Source organism: Bubalus kerabau, chromosome 17, assembly GCF_029407905.1.
Source record: "Bubalus kerabau isolate K-KA32 ecotype Philippines breed swamp buffalo chromosome 17, PCC_UOA_SB_1v2, whole genome shotgun sequence".
NCBI classification, from domain to species: Eukaryota; Metazoa; Chordata; class Mammalia; order Artiodactyla; family Bovidae; genus Bubalus; species Bubalus kerabau.
This window is the reverse complement of record NC_073640.1, coordinates 60,185,991-60,206,504: the sequence shown is the minus strand read 5'-3', so window position 1 is coordinate 60,206,504 and position 20,514 is coordinate 60,185,991. Positions and strand designations below refer to the sequence as shown.

The 20,514-nt window shown below is 59.2% G+C and overlaps 1 protein-coding gene across 1 annotated transcript in view; it reads left to right on the top strand.

The window, feature by feature from the left end:
* The first annotated feature begins 6,183 nt into the window (after positions 1-6,183).
* The window catches only part of SHANK1 (SH3 and multiple ankyrin repeat domains 1), a 45,943-nt gene continuing 31,612 nt past the window's right edge, over positions 6,184-20,514 (top strand). Inside the window, exons 1-10 of the mRNA XM_055552883.1 lie at positions 6,184-6,474; positions 6,719-6,922; positions 7,641-7,712; positions 9,301-9,409; positions 9,513-9,664; positions 12,316-12,483; positions 12,865-12,981; positions 18,795-18,872; positions 19,087-19,153; positions 19,413-19,743. Of these exons, the coding sequence (XP_055408858.1) occupies positions 6,220-6,474; positions 6,719-6,922; positions 7,641-7,712; positions 9,301-9,409; positions 9,513-9,664; positions 12,316-12,483; positions 12,865-12,981; positions 18,795-18,872; positions 19,087-19,153; positions 19,413-19,743 (1,553 nt within the window). The 5' untranslated portion in view covers positions 6,184-6,219. The remainder of the gene's footprint in view (positions 6,475-6,718; positions 6,923-7,640; positions 7,713-9,300; positions 9,410-9,512; positions 9,665-12,315; positions 12,484-12,864; positions 12,982-18,794; positions 18,873-19,086; positions 19,154-19,412; positions 19,744-20,514) is intronic.

Sequence of the window (20,514 nt, the reverse complement as noted above, 5' to 3'; positions counted from 1 at the left end):
CCTGGGGGCTCAGCCTCTGCCCAGGAACCTCCTTGGGGAGTTGCCAGGGCTTGGCCTCGCTTCCCTCTCCTCTCCCTGGCCACGCCTCAGGTCAAGGGAGACCTCAAGGTCTTGCTAAGGTTGTTATTATCCTGTGGCCACCGTTGCCCACACACCCTGCGGAATAAAGCTCTCACAGCATTCTCAGGCTCTAGAGCGCCTCCTGCCCCCCAGATCTCCCATCCTGCCCTCCAGGCCCTTGCTCCAGATCCAGATGAGCATCTGTGCCTGTCTGTGGGGATCCGTGCAAAGAGCACGCGTGTGGCTTGTGTGCAGCCCCCAGAAAGGTGGGGCTCTTGGATCCATCTGCCATGCTTTCCTGGAAGCCTCCTGCAGTCTGGGTCCTGGTTGGGGGTGACATGGGGGATTCCAGCTGTTCACAGACCCCGCAGACAGCCCCATCTGGGTGAGGGGCTGGGGCAGAGGGGAGGGTGGAGGTTGGGTGGGGTCTGAGAAGCTTTCTCCAGGAGGTGGAGTAAGCAGCTGCTGGGCTGGGTGCACAGAGAGCTCTGAGCGTTGAGAGCTACTTCATCTCCTGCCTGGACCACTGCAGTCCTCTCCTCCCGCCTCTCCCCTCCTTCCTCCCGAGCCCCTCCAATCCACGCAGCCTGCCGCAGCCAGAGCAATGCTTCCAAACCGTAAATCAGATCACATCACTCCCCACTCCCCTGCTCCCCCCCCCAGCTTCCCATCATGTGCGGGAGTGAAGCCAAACCCTGGCCTCAGCACAGGCCTGGCCTGCCCAGCCTGGGGGTGGGCAGGGAAGGGTGGATCCTTTGCACCTCTGCAAACTCATCACCCCCACTCCCTTCACCGCCCCGCTCCAAGCTCCAGCCACACTGATCTCTTCACTACTTCCTGAATGCTAAGCTCCTTCCCGCTTCAGAGCTTTTGCGCCAGCCTTTTCCTCCTTCTAGAAGGCATTTCCCCCCAGCTCCTTCTCATCACTGAGGTCTCAGCTCAGAGAGGCCTTCCCCAGGTAGTTTATTCAAACACCCCTTTTTATCTTTTTGGCTGAATCAAGACCAGCCTTGTCTTGCTGGCTTGTTTATCTGTTTGGTGTCTGTCTCTCGCCAATGAAGGCAGGCATCCCTGTTCATGGCTGTATCCTCGGAGCTAGGACAGGGCCAACCCAGCGCATAGTAGGTACTCAGTCAATTGAACAAGGAAAGGAGCCTTCCCTGGCAGCGGGGTCGCAGCTCCACCAAAAGACTGAACCCTGCATGATTGTGTTTAAGTGGAAACTCGAGTTTCCTGTGGCCCTGGGAGTGGGGGTGCCTGGTGACCGGGGTAGAGGTGATGAGGGCAGGGGCAGGGAGGCTGCAGAGGCAGGAGCAGCAGGAGGCTGGCCATGCCCAGTCCATGCCAGACCCATGAGTCATGTAGGGCTTCCCCAGCTTCAGCCAGGCGGGCAGTGCCAGGATCGCAGGGCCCACTCTTCCAGGGGGGACACCAAGGCTCAGAGAGGGGACAGCTGGGCCTGCTGAAGGTTACCAGCGCAGTGGCAGCAGCTAGCAGAAGCTTCTGGCTCCCGGCACGAGCAGGGCATCCGCCCTCAGCTGCTGGGAGCCCCAGGATAGGGCCTTGGAAATCAACACAGCCAGACTTTTCCATTTTCCAAGAAAGCAAAGGGCAGTGTGACCTTGGGCAGGCTGCCCACTGCCTCAGAGCTCGGGCCTCTCTTGGGCACTCATGAGGAGCCTGGGGACCCCTCACCAAGAGCTGATGCCCAGGCCGAGAAAAGCCTCATAAACTGTAGAAAGGGTACAGAGCCCCTCTCACTGCTGGTGCCGACACACACAGGCAGCTGTTTTCTCCCCAGGCCCAGCTGCTCACCACCTGGGCTGGTGGGGGTGAATCCAGAACTGGGCCTCCTGGGGCAGCTGGGCTGGCACCTGCTCCCGCTCATCCCGTGGCACCCCAGAGCCTGCAGCTGGATGTGCACCCAGAGGCTGCCTGGAACTGCCCTCCACAGGTGCCTGGGCTCCAGCTGGTGGCCCTGGAGGAGCTGTTGGAGCTGGGAGAAGGGTAGGGGCCTGGGCTGTGGCGACGCACTCACCGCTGCCCTATGGGATCGGCCCTGTCTCTGCAGGTGTGTCCCACGTGCAATGAGGAGATGGCTGGGGGGGATCATGTGTGGCAAAGAAAAATATGCAGCTATGGAGTGGCCAGTACTGAACCCCAGCACACAGCAGTCTGAAGACTTTGAGCCAGGCCACCTGTCTCTGATCCTGGCCACCACCTCTTGCTGGCTGGGTGACCTTGGGCAAATTGCTTAACCTCTCTGGGCCTCAGTTTTCCCCTCTCGTAAATGGGGATAGTGCAAGTCCATAGCCCAGAGGATTACAGTGTGCAAAGTTGACAAGTAAACCCAGCACAGAGCCGGGCACACAGAAAGTGCTCAAGAAATGTCAGAGATAATTGGTGGTGCAGGGTCGTGCCTCTCGATGGGCATGTGCACACCTGTGTGATGGACGGCCAGGGCACAGTGGGTGAATGTGATGAAGACAAAGCACACGTCTCCCTGTGGTTCTGTGTCTCTGTTTCAGGGTTGCGTGTGAGCTAGAGCTCTGAGCAAGCACAGCGGGCTGCGTGCCCGTGTGTGGGGTGGGTAGACGCGTGTGCTCTGCCGTGTGCATGCTCCGGCACACGGGTGTGATATGTACATGATGTAGCTGGCTGTGCTCATGGTAATGTATCCTGCGAGAGCCTGCACGCCCTGGAGAAGATGTGTATGTGGAGACGTCTGCAGGGGCAGGGCTGGGGAGCGACTCGCTGCACCTGTGCCTTGCGGGAAGGTGTGTGTGTGTTGGGGGGACAGGGCAGGAATCTATAGCTCTCGCCATCCAGTTTGGGGGTGTAGAGTCTAGCAACGAATACTTAATTGTACCCTACTGTGGGTAGAGGTGGTGGGGGCGCCCTGGGAAGGGGCAGTCCTGGGGGGGTGCGGGGAGAGGTACCCTTAGGGGGGCGGAGCCCCATCCCCGGGGTACTGGGGCAAGCAGGGGTGGAGTCAGGGTTCGGGAATCTGGCGGCGGAGAGGAGCGGTGGGGGAGGGCAGGGGGAGGGGGCGGAGCCGGCGGGGGGGGATGGGCGAGGTTTGGGGGCGCGGGGAGGGGCGATGTCTCCTCCGCCGGCTCCCGGAGGGAGGGGAGAGGGCGGAGGGAGGGAGAGAGGGAGGGAGGGAGAGAGAGAGACCGGGTGAGGGAGAGACAGCGAGAGCGAGAGAGAGAGCCGGGAGGCAGAGGAGGCGCGGAGCGGGCGGCGGCGGCGGCGGCGGCGGCGGCCTGAGGCCGAGGAGAGGAGCCGACGGAGACGCGGCGCCCGGAGCCGGCCGGACCGAGCCGGGGGCGGGCTAGCTAGGAGGGGCGCGGCGGCCGCGGCGCAAGGGGGGGCGCTCTGCGGATGGCCAGGCCCGGCCCGCGGGGGGGGTGAGGTCCGCGGCCCCCCGCCCGCCCCCCCGGCCCCCGCCCGCCCCCTCCCCGGGCCCGCTCGCCCTCCGGGGCGGTGGGGCATGGCCTGAGGGTCTCCCGTCTCCGGGGGGGTGGGGGGTGGGGGGAGGGGGGAGGGGCCGCGGGCGCCGCCGACCGGGACTCAGCAGCCCCGCCAGGCAGGTAAGGGGGCCGAAAACCGGGGGTCTGGGTTGGGGGGTGAAGCGCGGGCCTGGGGCCGCGGGCGGGGGCGGGGGCGCCCCGGACGTCCTTGGCCAAGCGCCGGGCTCCCGGCCCGGGTGTGCGGTGGGGGGCGGGGGTGAGGAGGGGAGCGTTGCCCCGGGCGACGCCAAATTGGGTTACGCCTGGGTCCCCCGTGCCCCGTCCCGGATCGCGGACTTGCTGGGGGCATGCGGCCCCGTAGCCCCCGGCCCGAACCCGCCTCCCGGCGCTCCTGGGCCGAGGGCTCGGTCGCGGTACCCGCCTCCCGGCCAGCCTGGCCCGGCCACTCCCCCGCCTCTCCCATCGCGGCCCACCTGGGCCCCCTGGACCCCTCCTGCGGCCCCACCCCTCGAGGCCCCTCGCCGTGGTCATTCCGGCGCCCACCCCCTCCAGCGGGGGTCAGGGCCTCGGCCTTCGCCGCCCCTTTCGACCCCCTGTGGTTTCGGCTTCTCCTTCCAGACTCGTCCAATCCCCTCCCACCCTTTCATGAGCTCCCTGCATCCCAACCCGGTCCCCGCTTCCTTCCCCACCGGCCGGCGCGCCCCCTCGGCTCCCGCCCCCGAGTCCTGCTCCCGGGGGCCTTCGCCCCCTCTCCGCGGACCCGGGCTCTCCCCCACCAGTTTCTCGGCCCCAGCCCAGGCTCCGTCTGCCCGCCTCTCCCCGCCTCTCTCCGCCTCCATTCATTCTCCCGGGCCGGCTCTCGGCCACGCCGGCAGCCTCCCCCCGCCGTACCCCCGCAGTCTCCCAGGGCACCCCCTCTCTCCCCTTTCCCCCCCCGCCCCCCCCCCCCCCGCCGATTCCTCAGCCCGTCTCGGTACCAGCTGCGTGCCAGCTATTCTTAGCCGCGGAGCGTTTGATTCATGCCGCCCCGGCGGAGTGTGCCCGCTCCCTCCCTCGGGGGCTGAGGGGGAGGGGCCCGAGCTGGTCCTGGGGGTTGGGGGCAGCCGCACGCGCCGGGGGACCGGGCGAGCTTTGCTTTCAGGAGTCCGTGGAGGCTGGGGGAGGGGGTCAGCCGGGGTCAGCCGAGGGGGAGTGGCTGCCAGCCCCAGGTCTGGAGGTGGGAGTGGAGTCGCTGGGTAGGAGGAGGCCGGGCGGGGGGCTGGGGGGGTCTTCGCCAGGGCCAAGTAGGGGAGGCTCTGCTGGGTACCCAGAGTGGGAGGGAGCCGTGGCCACGCTTAGGGGAGGGGGTGGCCAGCCCATGGCTGGAGGCTGGCTCGCCCACAGTTCTTGAAACTCTCCTCCCCCCCGCACACATTTTGTCTTCCCTCCCCAACCCCCCCAGCCCATCCCCACTCCCCCAAAGTCAGCAGTACCCTCCACTGCTTCCCATCTCCATGGCAACGTGCAGGAGCCGGGCCTGGTGTGGGGGGGAGGGACCAGACCAGACATTCTGGTTTCCGGTGCTGGGGTGGGAGGGGGGAGAGAAAACGGGAAAGAAGGGCCCCATCTGGACTCACCCTTATAAGACCAATTCAGGGGCGAAGAACAGTGGGGATCTGAAGAATAGTGGGGATCTCACCCTCACCCACCAGACTCTCATCCCACTCCTTAGCCTCCCTCCCAGCCCCCCAGTCTCCCTCAGAGTGGGGCCCCCAGGACCAGGCGATGCCCGTCCTTCCACCCAGCAGCGCCAGGCCTCGAACACACCCGCAGGTCACCTACCGCCGCCCTACACCCACCCAGGCCACCGCAAGGCTGTCACCCGGACGGACAGCCCTGCCAGGGCCAGTCTCCCCACCCACCCACACACCCTCTCAAGATGCCCCCCGGAAACTTGCACAGGCCACCTCTTGTGGTTCCCCCCGTGGGACACCTCATGCATGGTACTCTCTGCCCCAGCCAGGTGCCCCTGCCCCCTGGGATGCTGGCTCTCCAGCAGCCCTCCACACACACGCGGTCAGCCACACTTCAGTGAAGTCACCGGCTCCACCCTAGGCTCAGGGCACCTCCCTCTCCTCCTTACTACATCTCAGCCTCCTCGCGGTCATCCGGGAGGTACCAGGAGCAGAAGGCGGGGAGGACCTCGGGTGAGGAGGGGCCAGGCTGGGGCCAGGAGGGCAAGGTGCCGGTGGGTCGCCCACCTGTCTGTCCTGGGCTAATTTTAGCTGCATTATCCCTGGCCTGGCAAAGTGGGCCAGTGGCTCCCGCGGTGATTCTGCGGTTTCTGGGACACCGCCGCGCTGGGTCAGCGGCAAAGTGGGGCGCAGGAGGGGCGGGGGGCTGCAAGCAAGGCCAAGGGCAGGGAAGGAGACACGTGCAGGCAGCATGGCAGGGCTGGGGGGGTGGGGGCGTGTGTGCCCGGGAGCTCGGGAGAGAGCTTGGAGGCGGTAGGAGTGTCTGGGGGTGTGTCCAGCCTCCTGCCTGTCTCCCTCAGGCAGCTTGGAGCCACTGCCCTGGACCGTGTTTGTCCACTGAGTGCGCCCGTGGCCTCCAAAGGGCCTGGGCTCCTGGTCTGACTGCCACCCCTGCCCCTTCCCCTGCCAGCCGCCTGTGATGCTGCCGTCCCCCATCGCCCCGTGGCCCCACGATGACCCACAGCCCCGCGTCAAGCGAGGACGAAGAACGCCACAGTGCCAGCGAGTGTCCCGAGGGGGGCTCAGAGTCCGACAGCTCCCCAGACGGGCCCGGGAGAGGCCCCCGGGGGACCCGGGGCCGGGGCAGCGCAGCACCTGGTAGCCTGGCCTCGATCCGAGGCCTCCAGAGCCGCTCCATGTCCGTCCCAGACGACGCCCACTTCAGCATGATGGTTTTTAGGATTGGCATCCCTGACCTTCACCAGACAGTGAGTGACAGCCCGCTGGCCGGCGGATGGGGGGTGGGGTGGTGGTGGGAGACAGGGACCACCGGAGTCTGCACGGGGAGGGGGGAACGGGAGGGGGCCTCTGGTTCTGGATGCCCTCACACATGGCCCCCACTGCCAGACCCCCATGGGTTTCCCCCAGCCCTCCACTGTCCCGGGAATCACCCACAGCCCTCCGCAGACCACCTCAGGCCCCTTCTCTCTCTCCTGTCGCCACCCCCACCAGAAATGCCTGCGCTTCAACCCCGATGCCACCATCTGGACGGCAAAGCAGCAGGTGCTCTGTGCCCTGAGCGAGAGCCTCCAGGACGTGCTCAACTACGGCCTGTTCCAGCCAGCCACCTCGGGCCGGGACGCCAACTTCCTGGAGGAGGAGCGGCTGCTGCGGGAGTACCCCCAGTCCTTCGAGAAGGGGGTGCCCTACCTGGAGGTGAGAACCCCACAGCCTTCCCAGCCCCTTCGCAGATGCGAGCAGGCATCTGCCCGCTCCCCGTTTTTTCTCCCAGCCCAGCCCTCAGCAAGGGAAAACCCTGTGGGCACTTCTGGATATAAAGGGTGCCCTAAGGATCCCGGGGCTTCCCTGGTGGCTCAGAGGGTAAAGAATCCGCCTGCAATGCAGGAGACATGGATTCCATCCCTGGGTCAGGAAGATCCCCTGGAGGAGGGAATGGCAATCCACTCCAGTATTCTTGCCTGGAAAATCCCATGGACAGAGAAGCCTGGTGGGCTAGTCCATTGAGGTCGCAAAGAGTTGGACACGACTGAGTGACTGAACACCTTGACTTAACAATCAGAATCAGAGAGGCCTGAGTTCAAATTACCAGGGCTTTCTTGCCTCTGACCAGCAGGCAGAGTGGCCTTGGGTGAGTCATCTCCCTGCCCCAAGTTTCCCCTGGCCTACCAAAGTGGGAAAGGGTTCCCAATGACAGTGGTTATTCTAAAACATACCCCACGGGGTCCAGACACCTTAGGGGTTGCAGTCCACAGGCCCGTAGTGGCCCAGCAGCCCTCTGCCCACCCAGCCAAGACTCTGGGGCTATTTTTCGTCCTGACCCTGCACTGACTTCCCTGGCTCAGAAGAGGTCCAGACCCCTGACTCTGAGTCTTTTGTCTCTCCCGTCACCCCCGCCCCCACCCCGTGGCCTCAGTTCCGATACAAGACCCGTGTTTACAAGCAGACCAACCTGGATGAGAAGCAGCTGGCCAAGTTGCACACGAAGGTGAGAGAACCCTGCTGGCACTTACGCCACCACCCCCAACCTGGAGCCCCCTTCCCTAACTACTTTCTCTCCTAGCTCTTCCCGATGACCCTGCAAACCTTCTTTTCTTCTGCCAGCATCCCCCACTTAACTTGGGATGCTGTGTCATATTTGGGACAACCCCAAATGCACCTGATGACTCCATCACAGCCTTTCATTAAAAAAAAAAAAAAAACTTTTTATTTTGCACTGGAGTATAACTGATTAACAATGTTGTGATAGGTTCAGGTGGACAGGGAAAGGACTCAGCCATACATATACGTGTATACATTCTCCCCCAAACTCCTCCCCTACCCAGGCTGGCACATAACATTGAGCAGAGTTCCACGTGCTATACAGTACATCCTTGTTGGTTATCCATTTTAAACACAATAATGCGTACAGGACCTTCCCAAAGTCCTTACTATCCCTTCCCGCCTCTAGCATACATCAGAGCTTTTCTCATCTTCTCTCTTTGCGCCTCTGCCCAGGCTTGTGCCATTTCCACCTGGCTCCCACTTTCTTCATCCTTGGATTCTCCCCTCTCATCTCCTGGGGCCCCTATATCCATGCAGGAAAGCCCCCCGCCCCCAGCCAACGTAGCCTGTGACTCTGGTATCTAGTGTCCCACTGTCTAGGGGCAGTTTCATAGACACCCTGCAGTTCACACAATCCCAGAGCCTGAATCTCTACCAGATCCAAGGATGCACTCCTCTGCAGCCATTTATCCTCCTGGCATCTTGCTCTCTGGGGCTTCCCTGGTGGCTCAGTGGTAAAGAATCCGCCTGACAATGCAGGGGGCACAGGTTTGATCCCCATGTGGGGAAGATCCCCTGGAGGAGGAAATGGCATCCCACTCCAGAATTCTTGCCTGGAGAATCCCATGGACAGAGGAGCCTGGTGGGCTACTGTCCGTAGGGCCACAAAGTGTTACATGACTGAGCGACTTAGTTGTGTACTCACACACCTTGCCCTCCAGTCCTCAGGCTGTATCGCCTGAGTCTCTTCTGGTCCCCTGAGAGCTGGGAGGAAGTCAGGGGGCTGCTTCGGTCGGAAGTGAAATGAACGATCCTTGACACTTGGGAAGAAAGCTCGCTGGCTGCTTCTTACCCTCAGCCCCACCCCACCATGCACTTGTCTCCGTCCTCCCCCAAACAGTCCATCCATCCAGACCCATACCATCTGCGGGAGCAGCCAGCCACATACGGCCACCGGGGTACCTGTGGTGTACCAGGTCCAAATTGAGCCTCACTATGAGCGTGAAATACACAATGGATCTTGACGACTCAATACCCCTAGAAGTATCTCAGTAATAAATTTCATGTGGATTACCTGTTGAATCAGTAATATTGTGGATATATATGATAGACTAAAAAGAGATAGGTCATCGAAGTGAATTTCAATATAATTGGAAGGTCTTCTTCCTTTAAAAAAAGTGGTGGCTACTAGGGACTTCTCGATGGCATGTGTGGCTTGCTGTGTGATTCCACTGGATAGCGCTGCTCCAAACCCAGCCTTGCCTCTTTCCTCCCTGACCGCCTGTCTTCTCTCTCTCTCATCTGCGACTCAGACGGGGTTGAAGAAGTTCCTGGAGTACGTGCAGCTCGGGACATCTGATAAGGTGGCACGGCTGCTGGACAAGGGGCTGGACCCCAATTATCATGACTCAGATTCAGGAGGTAGGGAGCGGGCGGCAGGGCGGGGTGCTTTGGGAGGGCTGGGGAGTCAGGGACGACGAGGCCCAGGGGCTGCACATGACCGGCCTTTCCCCCTGCCTCCCAGAGACCCCCCTGACGCTGGCTGCTCAGACCGAAGGCTCCGTAGAGGTGATTCGAACCCTATGCCTGGGCGGGGCGCACATTGATTTCCGGGCCCGGGATGGCATGACCGCGCTACACAAGGCCGCCTGTGCCCGCCACTGCCTCGCTCTGACGGTGAGGTTTCAGATCCTTCCAGGACCCTCCCCAGAGCCCAGAGACACCCCCGAGTGACTGTGTTCTTCACCCAGACTGTGTCCGGCCAATCCCCCCGGCCCCTCTGTCCACCTCCCTCCTCCACAGTCACTCCTCTGACTGCACCCAAGACCCTCCTGGGACTTCTGGGAGCCCCCCTCCCCAGCTCAAGGCTCGTGATCAGCTATAGCTGATGGTCATGTGGACCCTTGCCCTGCCCCCAGGTAGATCATGTTAACTTCCTGACACCCAGAACTTCTCCAGCCCCGCTGAGCCAGCAGTCCACACCTACCTCTGTCTCCCCGAGGTATAGACTCTTCCTGGTGCCCTTTATTTTTTTTATTTTTTGGCCACACAGCACGGCATGTGGGATCTTAGTTCCCTGATCCCATGCCCTGTGCACCGGACATGCAGGGTCTTAACCACCGGACCACCAGGGAAGTCCCCTGGTACCCTTTAAAATACAGAGTGAGTTTCCCACCGTGCCCCCAGACACCATTCCCTTATCTGCTCCCTCCAGACACTGGTCCTCATGCTTCCCAACTCAGCCCTTCCATTCACTTCTCAACCTACAGCTCACTCTCCCAGTACACCACCTTCACGCACCTGAAATACAGCCCTCTACTCCAATTGTTGTTCAGTCACTCAGTCGTGTGTGACTCTTTGCGACCCCATGGACTGCAGTACACCAGGCCTCCCTGTCCATCATCAACTCCTGGAGTTTACTCAAACTCATGTCCATTGAGTTGGTGATGCCATCCAATCATCTCATCCTCTGTCGTCCCCTTCTCCTCCTGCCCTTAATCTTTCCCAGCATCAGAGTCTTTTCCAATGAGTCGGCTCTTTGCATCAGGTGGCCAGAGTATTGGAGCTTCAGTTTCAGCATCAGTCCTTCCAATGAATATTCAGGATGGACTTCCTTTAGGATGGACTGGTTTGATCTCCTTACTGCCCAGTATAGTGCCTAAAATGTGCCTTTACAAGCAGATGAAGCTCATAGACCCTCAGTATATATACATGGGGGCTTCCTAGGTAGCTCAGAGGTAAAGAATCCTCCTGCGATGTAGGAGACTTGGGTTCAATCATGAGTTGGGAAGATCCCCTGGAGAAGGAAATGGCACCCACTCCAGTATTCCTGCCTGGAAAATTCCATGGATAGTGGAGCCTGGTGGACTGCAGTCCATAGGGTCCCAAAAGAGTCAGATACCACTGAACGACTGAGCACGCACACATACATTCATGGAGTCAGCTTGCCCGGTCTTATTTTAAAATGTTCTTTCTCTCCTCCTACCCAAGGGCACTTGATCCCTCTTCATCCATAGGTCAGGATAGAGCGCCCCTGAAGTTGTTGGTAAACACCATGGTTCATAGATGATCCAGCCTAAGCAGCCTTCCCTTCTCTTATCCAATCCTTCCCTGAAGAACCCTGAAGGCAGTCAGATACCAGTCCCAAAGGTCTGCCTCACAGCCCTGGAATTGACAGACCCTCTTCATGCACCATCCTCCCCCAAACCCCTTCTCCTACCTGCTTCCCAGGTGGCCCTAGTGGTAAAGAAGCCTCCTGCAAAGGCAGGAGACATAAAAGATGTGGGTTTCATCCCTGGGCCGGGAAGGTTCCCCTGGAGAAAGAAATGGCAACCCACTCCAGCATTCTTGCCTGGAGAATCCCCATGGACAGAGGAGCCTGGTGGGCTACAGTCCATGGGGTCGCAAAGAGTCAGACAGGACTGAAGCGACTTTACACATACACACATACCCCCAAACCCCACTCCTGCTCACGCCCAATCCCTCCCTCCCAGGCCTGCGCTTGTGCAATCCAGCAGCCACTAGCGCCACGGGCGGGGGAGGGGGGGAGGCTGTTTAGATTTAAATAGAAGAAAATGAACTAAAATTAAAACTTCCGATTCTCAGGCTTACTAGCCACCTTCCAGCGGCTCGGTAGCCCCCCACGCGGCTGCCATGTTGGATCGTGCGGTTGTAACTATTTCCATCACCGCAAATGTTGGAAATGTTCTGTTGGACTGCGCCACCGTGACTCTGTTCGCACGGCGCCGGCGCCGCCAACACTCCTCACACGCTCGAAGCTGCCAGTCTTCCAGGCCCAGATCCGTTCCTCGAGGGGGATCACTCCCTGCCCCCACCCCAGCTCCCGGCCCCAGTGAGGCTGAGCCAAGTCGCTTTGACCCGAGCTTGCCCCCTCGCAGACCATTTCCCTGCCTCTTCTTGCATCCCGGACCTCACCACACCTCCCACTCAGCCAGGGGCCCTCCTGCATCCAGGCGCCCTTCTCTGATTGGTTCCCCACCACCAGCCTGTTGAGTAGGTGGGCACTGAGGCATTAAGCGTCTTCAGTGGCTCATGCCGTATGGCTCATGGGGGAAGGCTGGGCAGGATTTCACAGTGGGAGGGAGGGGTCCTCTGGAGGCATCGCCCCAGTCCCTCTGTTGTTCACAGGGATGAGAGAGGCTGACAGGGCAAGGGCCAGCCTCAAGGTCACTCAAGGGCATCGTGGCAGCATCAGCTCTGGCTCTGACCCTGTGTGAGGTTACCCAGGTCTCTTCGTCCAATTGGCCCTTGATAACCAGCCACTACTTGTGTGATTGTCATCCTTTTTTTTTTTTAACCTTTCCTAGGCGCTCCTGGATCTTGGGGGCTCCCCCAACTACAAGGACCGCCGAGGGCTGACTCCCCTGTTCCACACGGCTATGGTGGGGGGTGACCCCCGCTGTTGCGAGCTACTCCTGTACAACAGGGCCCAGCTGGGCATATCTGATGAGAACGGCTGGCAGGAGATTCACCAGGTGCTCCCGCCCGGCCTAGAGAGGTTTGGGGTGGCATGGGCGGCAGGTGGGCCCTGAGGGTGGGCAGGGATCGGGGACCCTAATCCAAGGGCCTAGGGCTGCGGGTGCTGGGGTCCTCCCGGGGGATGGAGGTGGGAGTAGGTCCCCAAAGAGGAAGCATAGAGGTGTCATCACCAGGACTCTGAGGAGTTAGACTGGAGGCCTGGGGCTTGGAATGACTGGTGACGTTGACAGCATGGGTCCCTGAGCGAGAATGGGGCCTCAGAGGAGAAGGAAGGGGGAGTGGCGGATGCAGGGCTGCCTGGCCTCCAGGTGAAGGAGAGAGACAGATGCTGTGGCCAGGTGGGTCTGACCCGGGCTCTGGCCCCCGGTCCCCTCCAGGCCTGCCAGCGGGGTCACTCTCAGCATCTGGAACATCTGCTCTTCTACGGAGCTGAGCCTGGAGCCCAGAACGCCTCGGGGAACACGGCCCTACACATCTGTGCCCTCTACAATAAGGTCTGCTCTCCTCCTGACTCGCGTCTCCTGGCCCCCCCTGGTGCCCCCGCCCCACTCTTCCACTGTTTCATTCATTCATTCGTTCGTTCATTCATTCATTCAAGAGAGGTTTCCTGAGCTCCTCCCCTGGGTCAGGCTCAGAGTCGGGGGCTGAGGGGACAGTAGCAAGCAAGACAGACAACCTCCCATCACAGGACACACCCTGCCAGGGCGATCCCAAGTGTTCAGAGGGAGGTCACTGGGAATCCAGGTCTCCGTGGGGGCCCACATCTGGGCTTGGCCTTGGGGCTGGGTCGATGGAGGTGGCTCTCAGGAGGATGTGCCATCAGAGCTAAGATGAGCAACAGGTGGTCATATAGAAGAGGGCAGAAGGGGCATTCCCGGCAGAGGGCACCGTCTGTGCCAAAAAATCCGGAGGGGAGAGGGTCAGGGTTGTTACTGGAAATGCAGGAAACTACAAAGGTCCTATTTCTTTTCTTTAAAAGTTTGTTAAGGTATATTCATTTATTTGTTTGTTTTTGGCTGTGCTGGGTCTTCGTCGCTGTGCGCAGAACTTTAGTTGTGGAGAACAGGCTCTAGAGCACAGGCTCAGTAGTTTCGGCACACAGGCTTCATCGCTCCACAGCATGTGGGATCTTCCCGGACCAGGGATCGAACCCGTGTCCACTGAATTGGCAGGCAGATTCTTAACGGCTAGACCACCGGGGAAGTCCTCCTTTTTAAAAAAATTTTTATTTTATGTTGGAGTATCCCTGATTTACAGTGTTGTGTTAGTTTCAGGTATACGGCAGTGATTCAATTATATAGAGACATATATCCCTTCTTTCTCAGGTCTTCTGCCACATAGGTTATTGCAGTCCTTGAGTAGAGTCCCCTGTGCTATACAGTGGGTCCTTGTTGGTTATCTATTTTACATATAGTGTGTATATGTTGGGCTTCCCAGGTAGCACTAGTAGTAAAGAACCCACCCGCCAATGCAGGAGAAATAAGAGATGCAGGTACAATCCCTGGTCGGGAAGATCCCCTGGAGGAGGGCATGGCAACCCATTCCAGTATTCTTGCCAGGAAAATCCCACGGACAGAGGAGTCTGGCGGGCTACAGTCCATGGGGTGGCAAAGAGTCAGACACAGCTGAAGTGACTTCACGTGCATGCACAGACACAGTGTGTATATGTTAATCCCCAAGGGTCCTATTTCTAATGGGTCTCCATTCAGCTGCCAGTGGGGCACCTACTGCAGGGGACAAGGGACAGCCCCCGAGGGGACAAGAGTGTGTTGCACGTTGTAGCGATTCAGGGCAGGGTGGACGGTCCCCAGCTCAAGAGCCCTGAATGGAGGTGAGCAGTGAAGAGCTGCATACCCGCTGCAGCTGTGCTGTCGTGGCTGGTTGGGTTGATAAAAGCTGGGGCTTTTAGCCTGATGACCCCAGCTGGCTTGTCACCGGTGCACCGGGGGATCCTGGGCAGATCAGCCCAGGCCCCAAAGCCCCGGTCTCAACACCTGCTTCCCAAGGCTCTCTGTCCTTGGAGGGTCTCCCTGCCCTTGGTCGGTTGCCTCGGGGTCTTAGGAGGCCAGGGCCTGGCATGCTGCGGCTGATCCATCAGCCTCTTTCCCCCTCCTCCAGGAAGTCTCCCAGAACAGCCCCAGCCCCTTCTCTCTCACCAGAACGTGCAGTGCCAGGATGTGGCTGGTAGCCACGTGCCGCCTTGTGGCAGCGAGCAGTCTGCTCGCTCGGCGCCTGCCGAGCAGGGAGAACGCAGTGTTTGTCAAATTGCCTGTACTTCCCCTCCCCGGTGCGTCTGTCTCTCCTGCTCCTGAAGCGGGCCTCATTCCGGATTTTCTGACCCCACAGCCAGTGCGCAGGCTAGGGCACCCTGAGTAAGTCCTCTCCCCTCTCTGAGGTTCCATCCGGCTCCCTGAAGTCAGGGTAACAGCAGCTGATTGAAGGGGATGAAAGATCATGCGTGATAAGTGCTCATCCCTAGGAGGCAGCTATGCTAATAATAATGATTATTATCATTATCATTACTGTTATCAGTCAGGATCTGGTCAGGAGACAGAGACCATACTGGCAATTTGAAAGGGAAAATGTAGTGTATAGATAGAAAGGGGGGGGCAGATTCTCAGATGGCACTAGTGGTAAAGAATCCACCTGCCAAGCAGGAGATGCAGGTTCAATCCCTGGGTCAGGAAGATCCCCTGGAGGAGGGAATGGCAACCTGCTCCAGTATTCTTGCCTGGAGAATCCCATGGACAGAGGACCCTGGTGGGCTACAGTCTATAGGGTCATAAAGAGAGGGAACAATTACTCCGAGTGGGTCAGATGAGTCAGCCATTTCCCTCGCCTTGAGCTTCTACTTTTTCATCTGTAAAATGGGTCGGTAACCTCTGCCTCGCAAAGGATCAAGGGTATGAATGTTTGGCTCACTCTCAGCATGGCGCTTAGCAAATAGATGCTTGACAGACACAAGTTCTTCTCCGACTTTCTTTCCCCTCCTCTTCCCTCCCAGACTTTAAGCTTCCCAAGGCCCAGAGCTGGGTCTGAAAGATTTCCTCACTCTCTGCCCCTCTGGTCTTCTGGCCAGCCCATCTAGCCTCTGGTGGTGAGGATCAGGGCCATGTCCGGGTTGTGAGCTCCTCAGGGGTGGGGCTTACTTCTGATCAAGTGCTCTGTCCCAAGGCCGTGGCGTATAGTAGGCTTAGAGGCATCTTTTTTGAATGAGTGAGAATGAATGAATGAATGATGGATCAGATACCTTGAATCCCCTGCCAAGACCATGCACAGCATCCAGCTCAGAACACTCAACAGGTATTTGCTTCGAGATAGATTGAATGACTCCAGGAATGAATGAATGATTTGAATAAATGACTTTTGCATGACTCAACTCCACATCCTCATCCTTTCCAGGCCCATTTCCTAAGCACCTACTGTGTGCCGGGACGTGAGATGAATCAGACACAGCATGGCGGCCGTCCTCGGGCGGGTAGGGTTGGGGGAGTTCACAGTTTGGCAAAGAGGTAGATGTGTAAACAAATAATTACAATTCAGTGGGATGAGTGCTACTGCTCCGGTACCTACAGGGTGCTCAGGGGTGGAGCGAACTGCTGGTTGAGATGAAAGAGATGCTCTTGGGTCTGTTCTAGGCAAGGTGACAGTGGGGGCAGGCAGATATGCAAGAACACACACGGCACCAATTTATCGTCGAGTTGGGGATACAGCACATGCACACAGGGACACACACTCACACTCACAAACACGCCCGGAAAACGAACTGGGCTAACTTTGCCGTCCAGTCGGGGAGCCATCAGACTTGGGCGATCAGAGTTGTGCTTTCACAGTAGACAGATGAGTGCTAGGATCAGAAAGCTTGGTTTGAGTCCCAGCTGCCCCACTGACTGGCTGTGTGACCTTGCCCTCTCTGAGCCTGTCCCGTAGGATGGACCCATACAAGCATCGTTGATGGGTCTGTCACATGAAGAGGGTGAGACCGAGGAAGTGTCTGGTGAATGCTGGTTAGACTGGGCATCTGGGGGATTTGGAGTGGAGCTGAGCTGGAGGCCAGGTTGGGTTCGCCCAAGCCAAGACAGAGGAGGAGGACTCCCCTCATCCAGCAACCGTTTATTGAACAGTTCTATGGGCCAGGCACCATGCCAGGCCGTGGGTGCCACAGACAAAACCTTGCCTCTCCAAAATAGACAATGGAGTGGGGGAGAGATGCTGGAGATGAATAAAATCGAAATGTAATTTCAGGGAGGCAGTATTATAAGGAAAACGAGTTAATTGTGACTTAGAAGAATGCCCGGCACACAGCAGATATCATATAAATTAAAATAAAGCCAGGAACAGGTCAAGGGTTTATTTTTGACAGGGTCATCAGAGGGGCCTTTTCTGAAGAATTGGCCTCTGTGCAGAAATGTGCATCAAGTGAGAAAGTGAGCTGTGTGGAGAGCTAGGGGCAGAGACTCCCAAGTCGAGGAAGCAGCAGGTGCAAAGGCCCTGGGGCAGGAGCATGCCTGCCAGAGAAGGCAGGCCAGTGTGCCTGCGGAGTGGGGAGCGAGGAAAGGTGGTATAGCAGATGCGGTCGATGAGGCTGGAGCTGGGGGTGGCAGGGCAGGCAGATCAGCGGGGGTGCCTCCCAGACCAGGGCAAGGACGTTGGGTCTGTTGTGACTGACACTGGCAAGGAATTGATCTGGTCTTGGATGGCAGTGTCTCCCACCCCCCCGACCATCCAGCCCTGGCCCCCACTGCCTCCTGCCTCCTTCCTTCTGGGTCTAGCAGAGTGTTTGAGTAAGGGCTCAGGAGTCAGACACACCTGGGTTTGAATCCAAGGGCTGATCATCACCGGCTCCCTTTGAAGCCTTAGTTTCTTCATCTGTAAAACGGGGACAGTCACTTCCATCTCACAGAATTGTTGGGCTAGTCAGTGGCTACTGCCTCTAAGGTGCTCTGATACGCAACACAGTAAGTCCCCCACCCCAAGAGGTCTGACTTGGTGGCTCTCAAGCCAGATGCTCCTGCACGCGAGGGGACGTTTGGCAGTGTCTGTGGACGTTCTCCGCCGCCGCCACTGAGGAGGGAGTGCTACTGGCATCTAGTGGCAGAGACCAGAGAATGATGCTCAACGCAATGCACAGGATGGCCCCGCTACAGAGACTTGTCTGGACCCTGAGCGTCCGTCGTGCTAATGATGAAAACCCCAGATTGGGAGGTTGGGGCGAGCAGGTGCAAGCTATTATATGGAATGGATAAACAACAAAGCCCTGCTGTAGAGCGCAGGCAGCTGTAGTCAGTCTCCTATGATAAACTGTTAACCGGGCTTCCCAGGCAGCGCTAGTGGTAGAGAACCTGCCTGCCAGTGCAGGAGACAGAAGAGACAATGGGTTCGATCCCTGGGTCAGGAAGATCCCCTGGAGGAGGGCATGGCAACCCACTCCAGTATTCTTGCCTGGAGAATCTCCATGGACAGAGGAGCCTGGCAGGCTACAGTCCATGGAGTCGCAACGAGTCAGACATGACTGAAGTGACTTGGCACGCATGCAGGCAAACCATAATGGAAAAGAATAATTTCAAAAAATGATATAAATGTGTGTGTATATAACAGATTCACTTTGCTCTACAGCAGTAATTAACACAACATTGTAAATCAACTATACTTCAGTAAAATAGTAATAATAATAAGAAGAAAACCCTGGTTAAGTTAGTAGCCATCCAATACACTATAACCCAAGTCATGTGTAATTTTAAATATCCCAGGAGACACTTTTTTAAAAAAGAAAAAAAAACAGGTGACACTAATTTTAGTAGCATATTTTGTTTCAAAAATACTATCCTTTCAAGAAATCAGTATAAAAACTATTGTGCTGTGCTCAAGTGTTTGTCACTCAGTCATGTCCGACCTTTTGCGACCCCATGGACTGTAGCCCACCAGGCTCCTCCATCCATGGGACTCTCTAGGCAAGAGTACTGGAGCGGGTTGCCATTTCCTCCTCCCGAGGATCTTCCCAACCCAGGGATCGAACGCACATCTCCTGCGTCTCCTGCATTGGCAGGTGGATTCTTTACCGCTGTGCCACCTGAGAAGCCCCCATAAAAACTACTAGAGAGATTTAAACTACACTTTTCGAGTCCTTGAAATCCGGCGTGCACTGTGCCTCTGTGTGGACCGGACACGTTTAAAGGGCAAGTGGCTACTGTCCGGAGCAGGGCGGGTTCCCACCAGGTGGTTCCAAAGGCTCAGCGCAGTGTCTGTGTCCGCTCAGGGTGACAGTAACTTTTTCTCTTGCCTTTCACCTCGTGCCACTGACCACCAGGAGACGTGTGCTAGGATCCTTCTCTATCGAGGGGCCAACAAGGATGTCAAGAATAACAGTGGACAGACCCCCTTCCAGGTCTGTTGGGGCGGGTTGGGGGAGGCGTGAAGAACCTAGAGGGGCTAAGGTTTGGGGGGCTGGGAGGGAGGCAGGCGGTCTGGGAGAAGAGAGAGGCTGGACTTGCTGGGGTGAAGGTTGGGGGGCAGGGCAGATGGCTGGAGACCTGACAGTGTTTCCTGTTTGCTTTTCCCCTCTCTCTCCTACCTGGGCCCCCCTTACCCCCTCACGCTAGGTGGCAGTGATCGCTGGGAATTTTGAACTTGGGGAGCTGATCCGAAACCATCGAGAACAGGACGTGGGTGAGCGAGCTAAGGGGAGAAGTCGGGGTCCTGGGGGGGGATGCGTGGTGGGACTGGGGAGTCAGCAGACCTGATCTGGGGGCCAGGATGGGACCAAATAAACCTCAGAGGACTGCAAATACCTGGGCAGCGGGAGGGCCAGGCTCCAGGCACCCTGCTCTTTCTCATCTGTTTCTCCCCTGGTGCCTTCCCCACCCAACCGTCTCTTGCCTCCTGTGTGTCTCCCCCTCTCCCCCCCCCGGCCTCCGTGCCCCCCCAGTGCCCTTCCAGGAGTCCCCCAAATACGCAGCCCGGCGACGGGGACCCCCGGGCACAGGGCTGACGGTGCCCCCCGCACTGCTGCGGGCCAACAGTGATACCAGCATGGCCCTGCCCGACTGGATGGTGTTCGCCGCCCCAGGAACCTCGTCCGCAGGGGCCCCCGGCCCCACCGCAGGGCCCCAGGGCCAGACACAGCCCGCCGCCCCCAGCGCCAAGCTCAGCAGCGGGACCCTGCGAAGTGCCAGCAGCCCCCGGGGCGCCCGGGCCCGCTCCCCATCCCGCGGGAGGCACCCTGAGGAGGCCAAGCGCCAGCCCCGTGGACGGCCCAGGTAGGGGAGGGCTTAGCCCTGGTCCTGCAGACCCCCCTCCCACCCAAATCCCCTCCTGGGAGCCATGGCTGCCCATCCCCCCAAGCAGGCCAGCCCAGCTGCCCACCTCCTGTCCCAGGGACAGCTGCCCCCTTACCCCACTACATCCAACTCGCTGGTCCCCACCTCGGACCGCTAGGTCTCCCTCCTGACCCCGAGGCAGTGAGGACTTCATGAACCAGTCCAAGTTTAGCTCAGCAGCCGCTCCACGGTCCGGCCGGGGGTGGGGAGGGGGCCCAAGAGAAAGGTTGGTTCCAGCCCCTGAGGACAGGTAGGCAGACAGACAGACAGACAGACAGCCTGGGCAAGGTGAGAGGAAGCTCAGCGGAGTGGGGGTGGGCGAGGAGGGAGACTGGAGGGGTTTCCAAGCCTGGAGATGAGGTCGCAGGCAGGGAGGATGAGCAGGGGGCATTGGGGGGAGCCGGCTGGAGGGGCACGGGGAGGGGGTGGGCGGGAGGAAGATGGTGGTGGGCTGGGGATGGCGGGAGAGGCGCTGGACCCAGCCCAGGAGGAAGCTGGGAGTCGCCAAAGCCTCGTGAGCCAGGGATGACACAGGCAGAGCTCAGCTTCAGGAAGCTGAATCAGGCAGGGTGTGCAGGCCCGTGGGAGGGGACAAGAGCCGGAAGCCAGGAGGCAGGAAAGGGGGCTGGCAGCCCGCAGCGGTCGGGCAGGGGGAGCCCCAAATGCCCTCTTCCCCTCCACCCCCCACCCCCGGCCCCCAGAGCCGGAAAA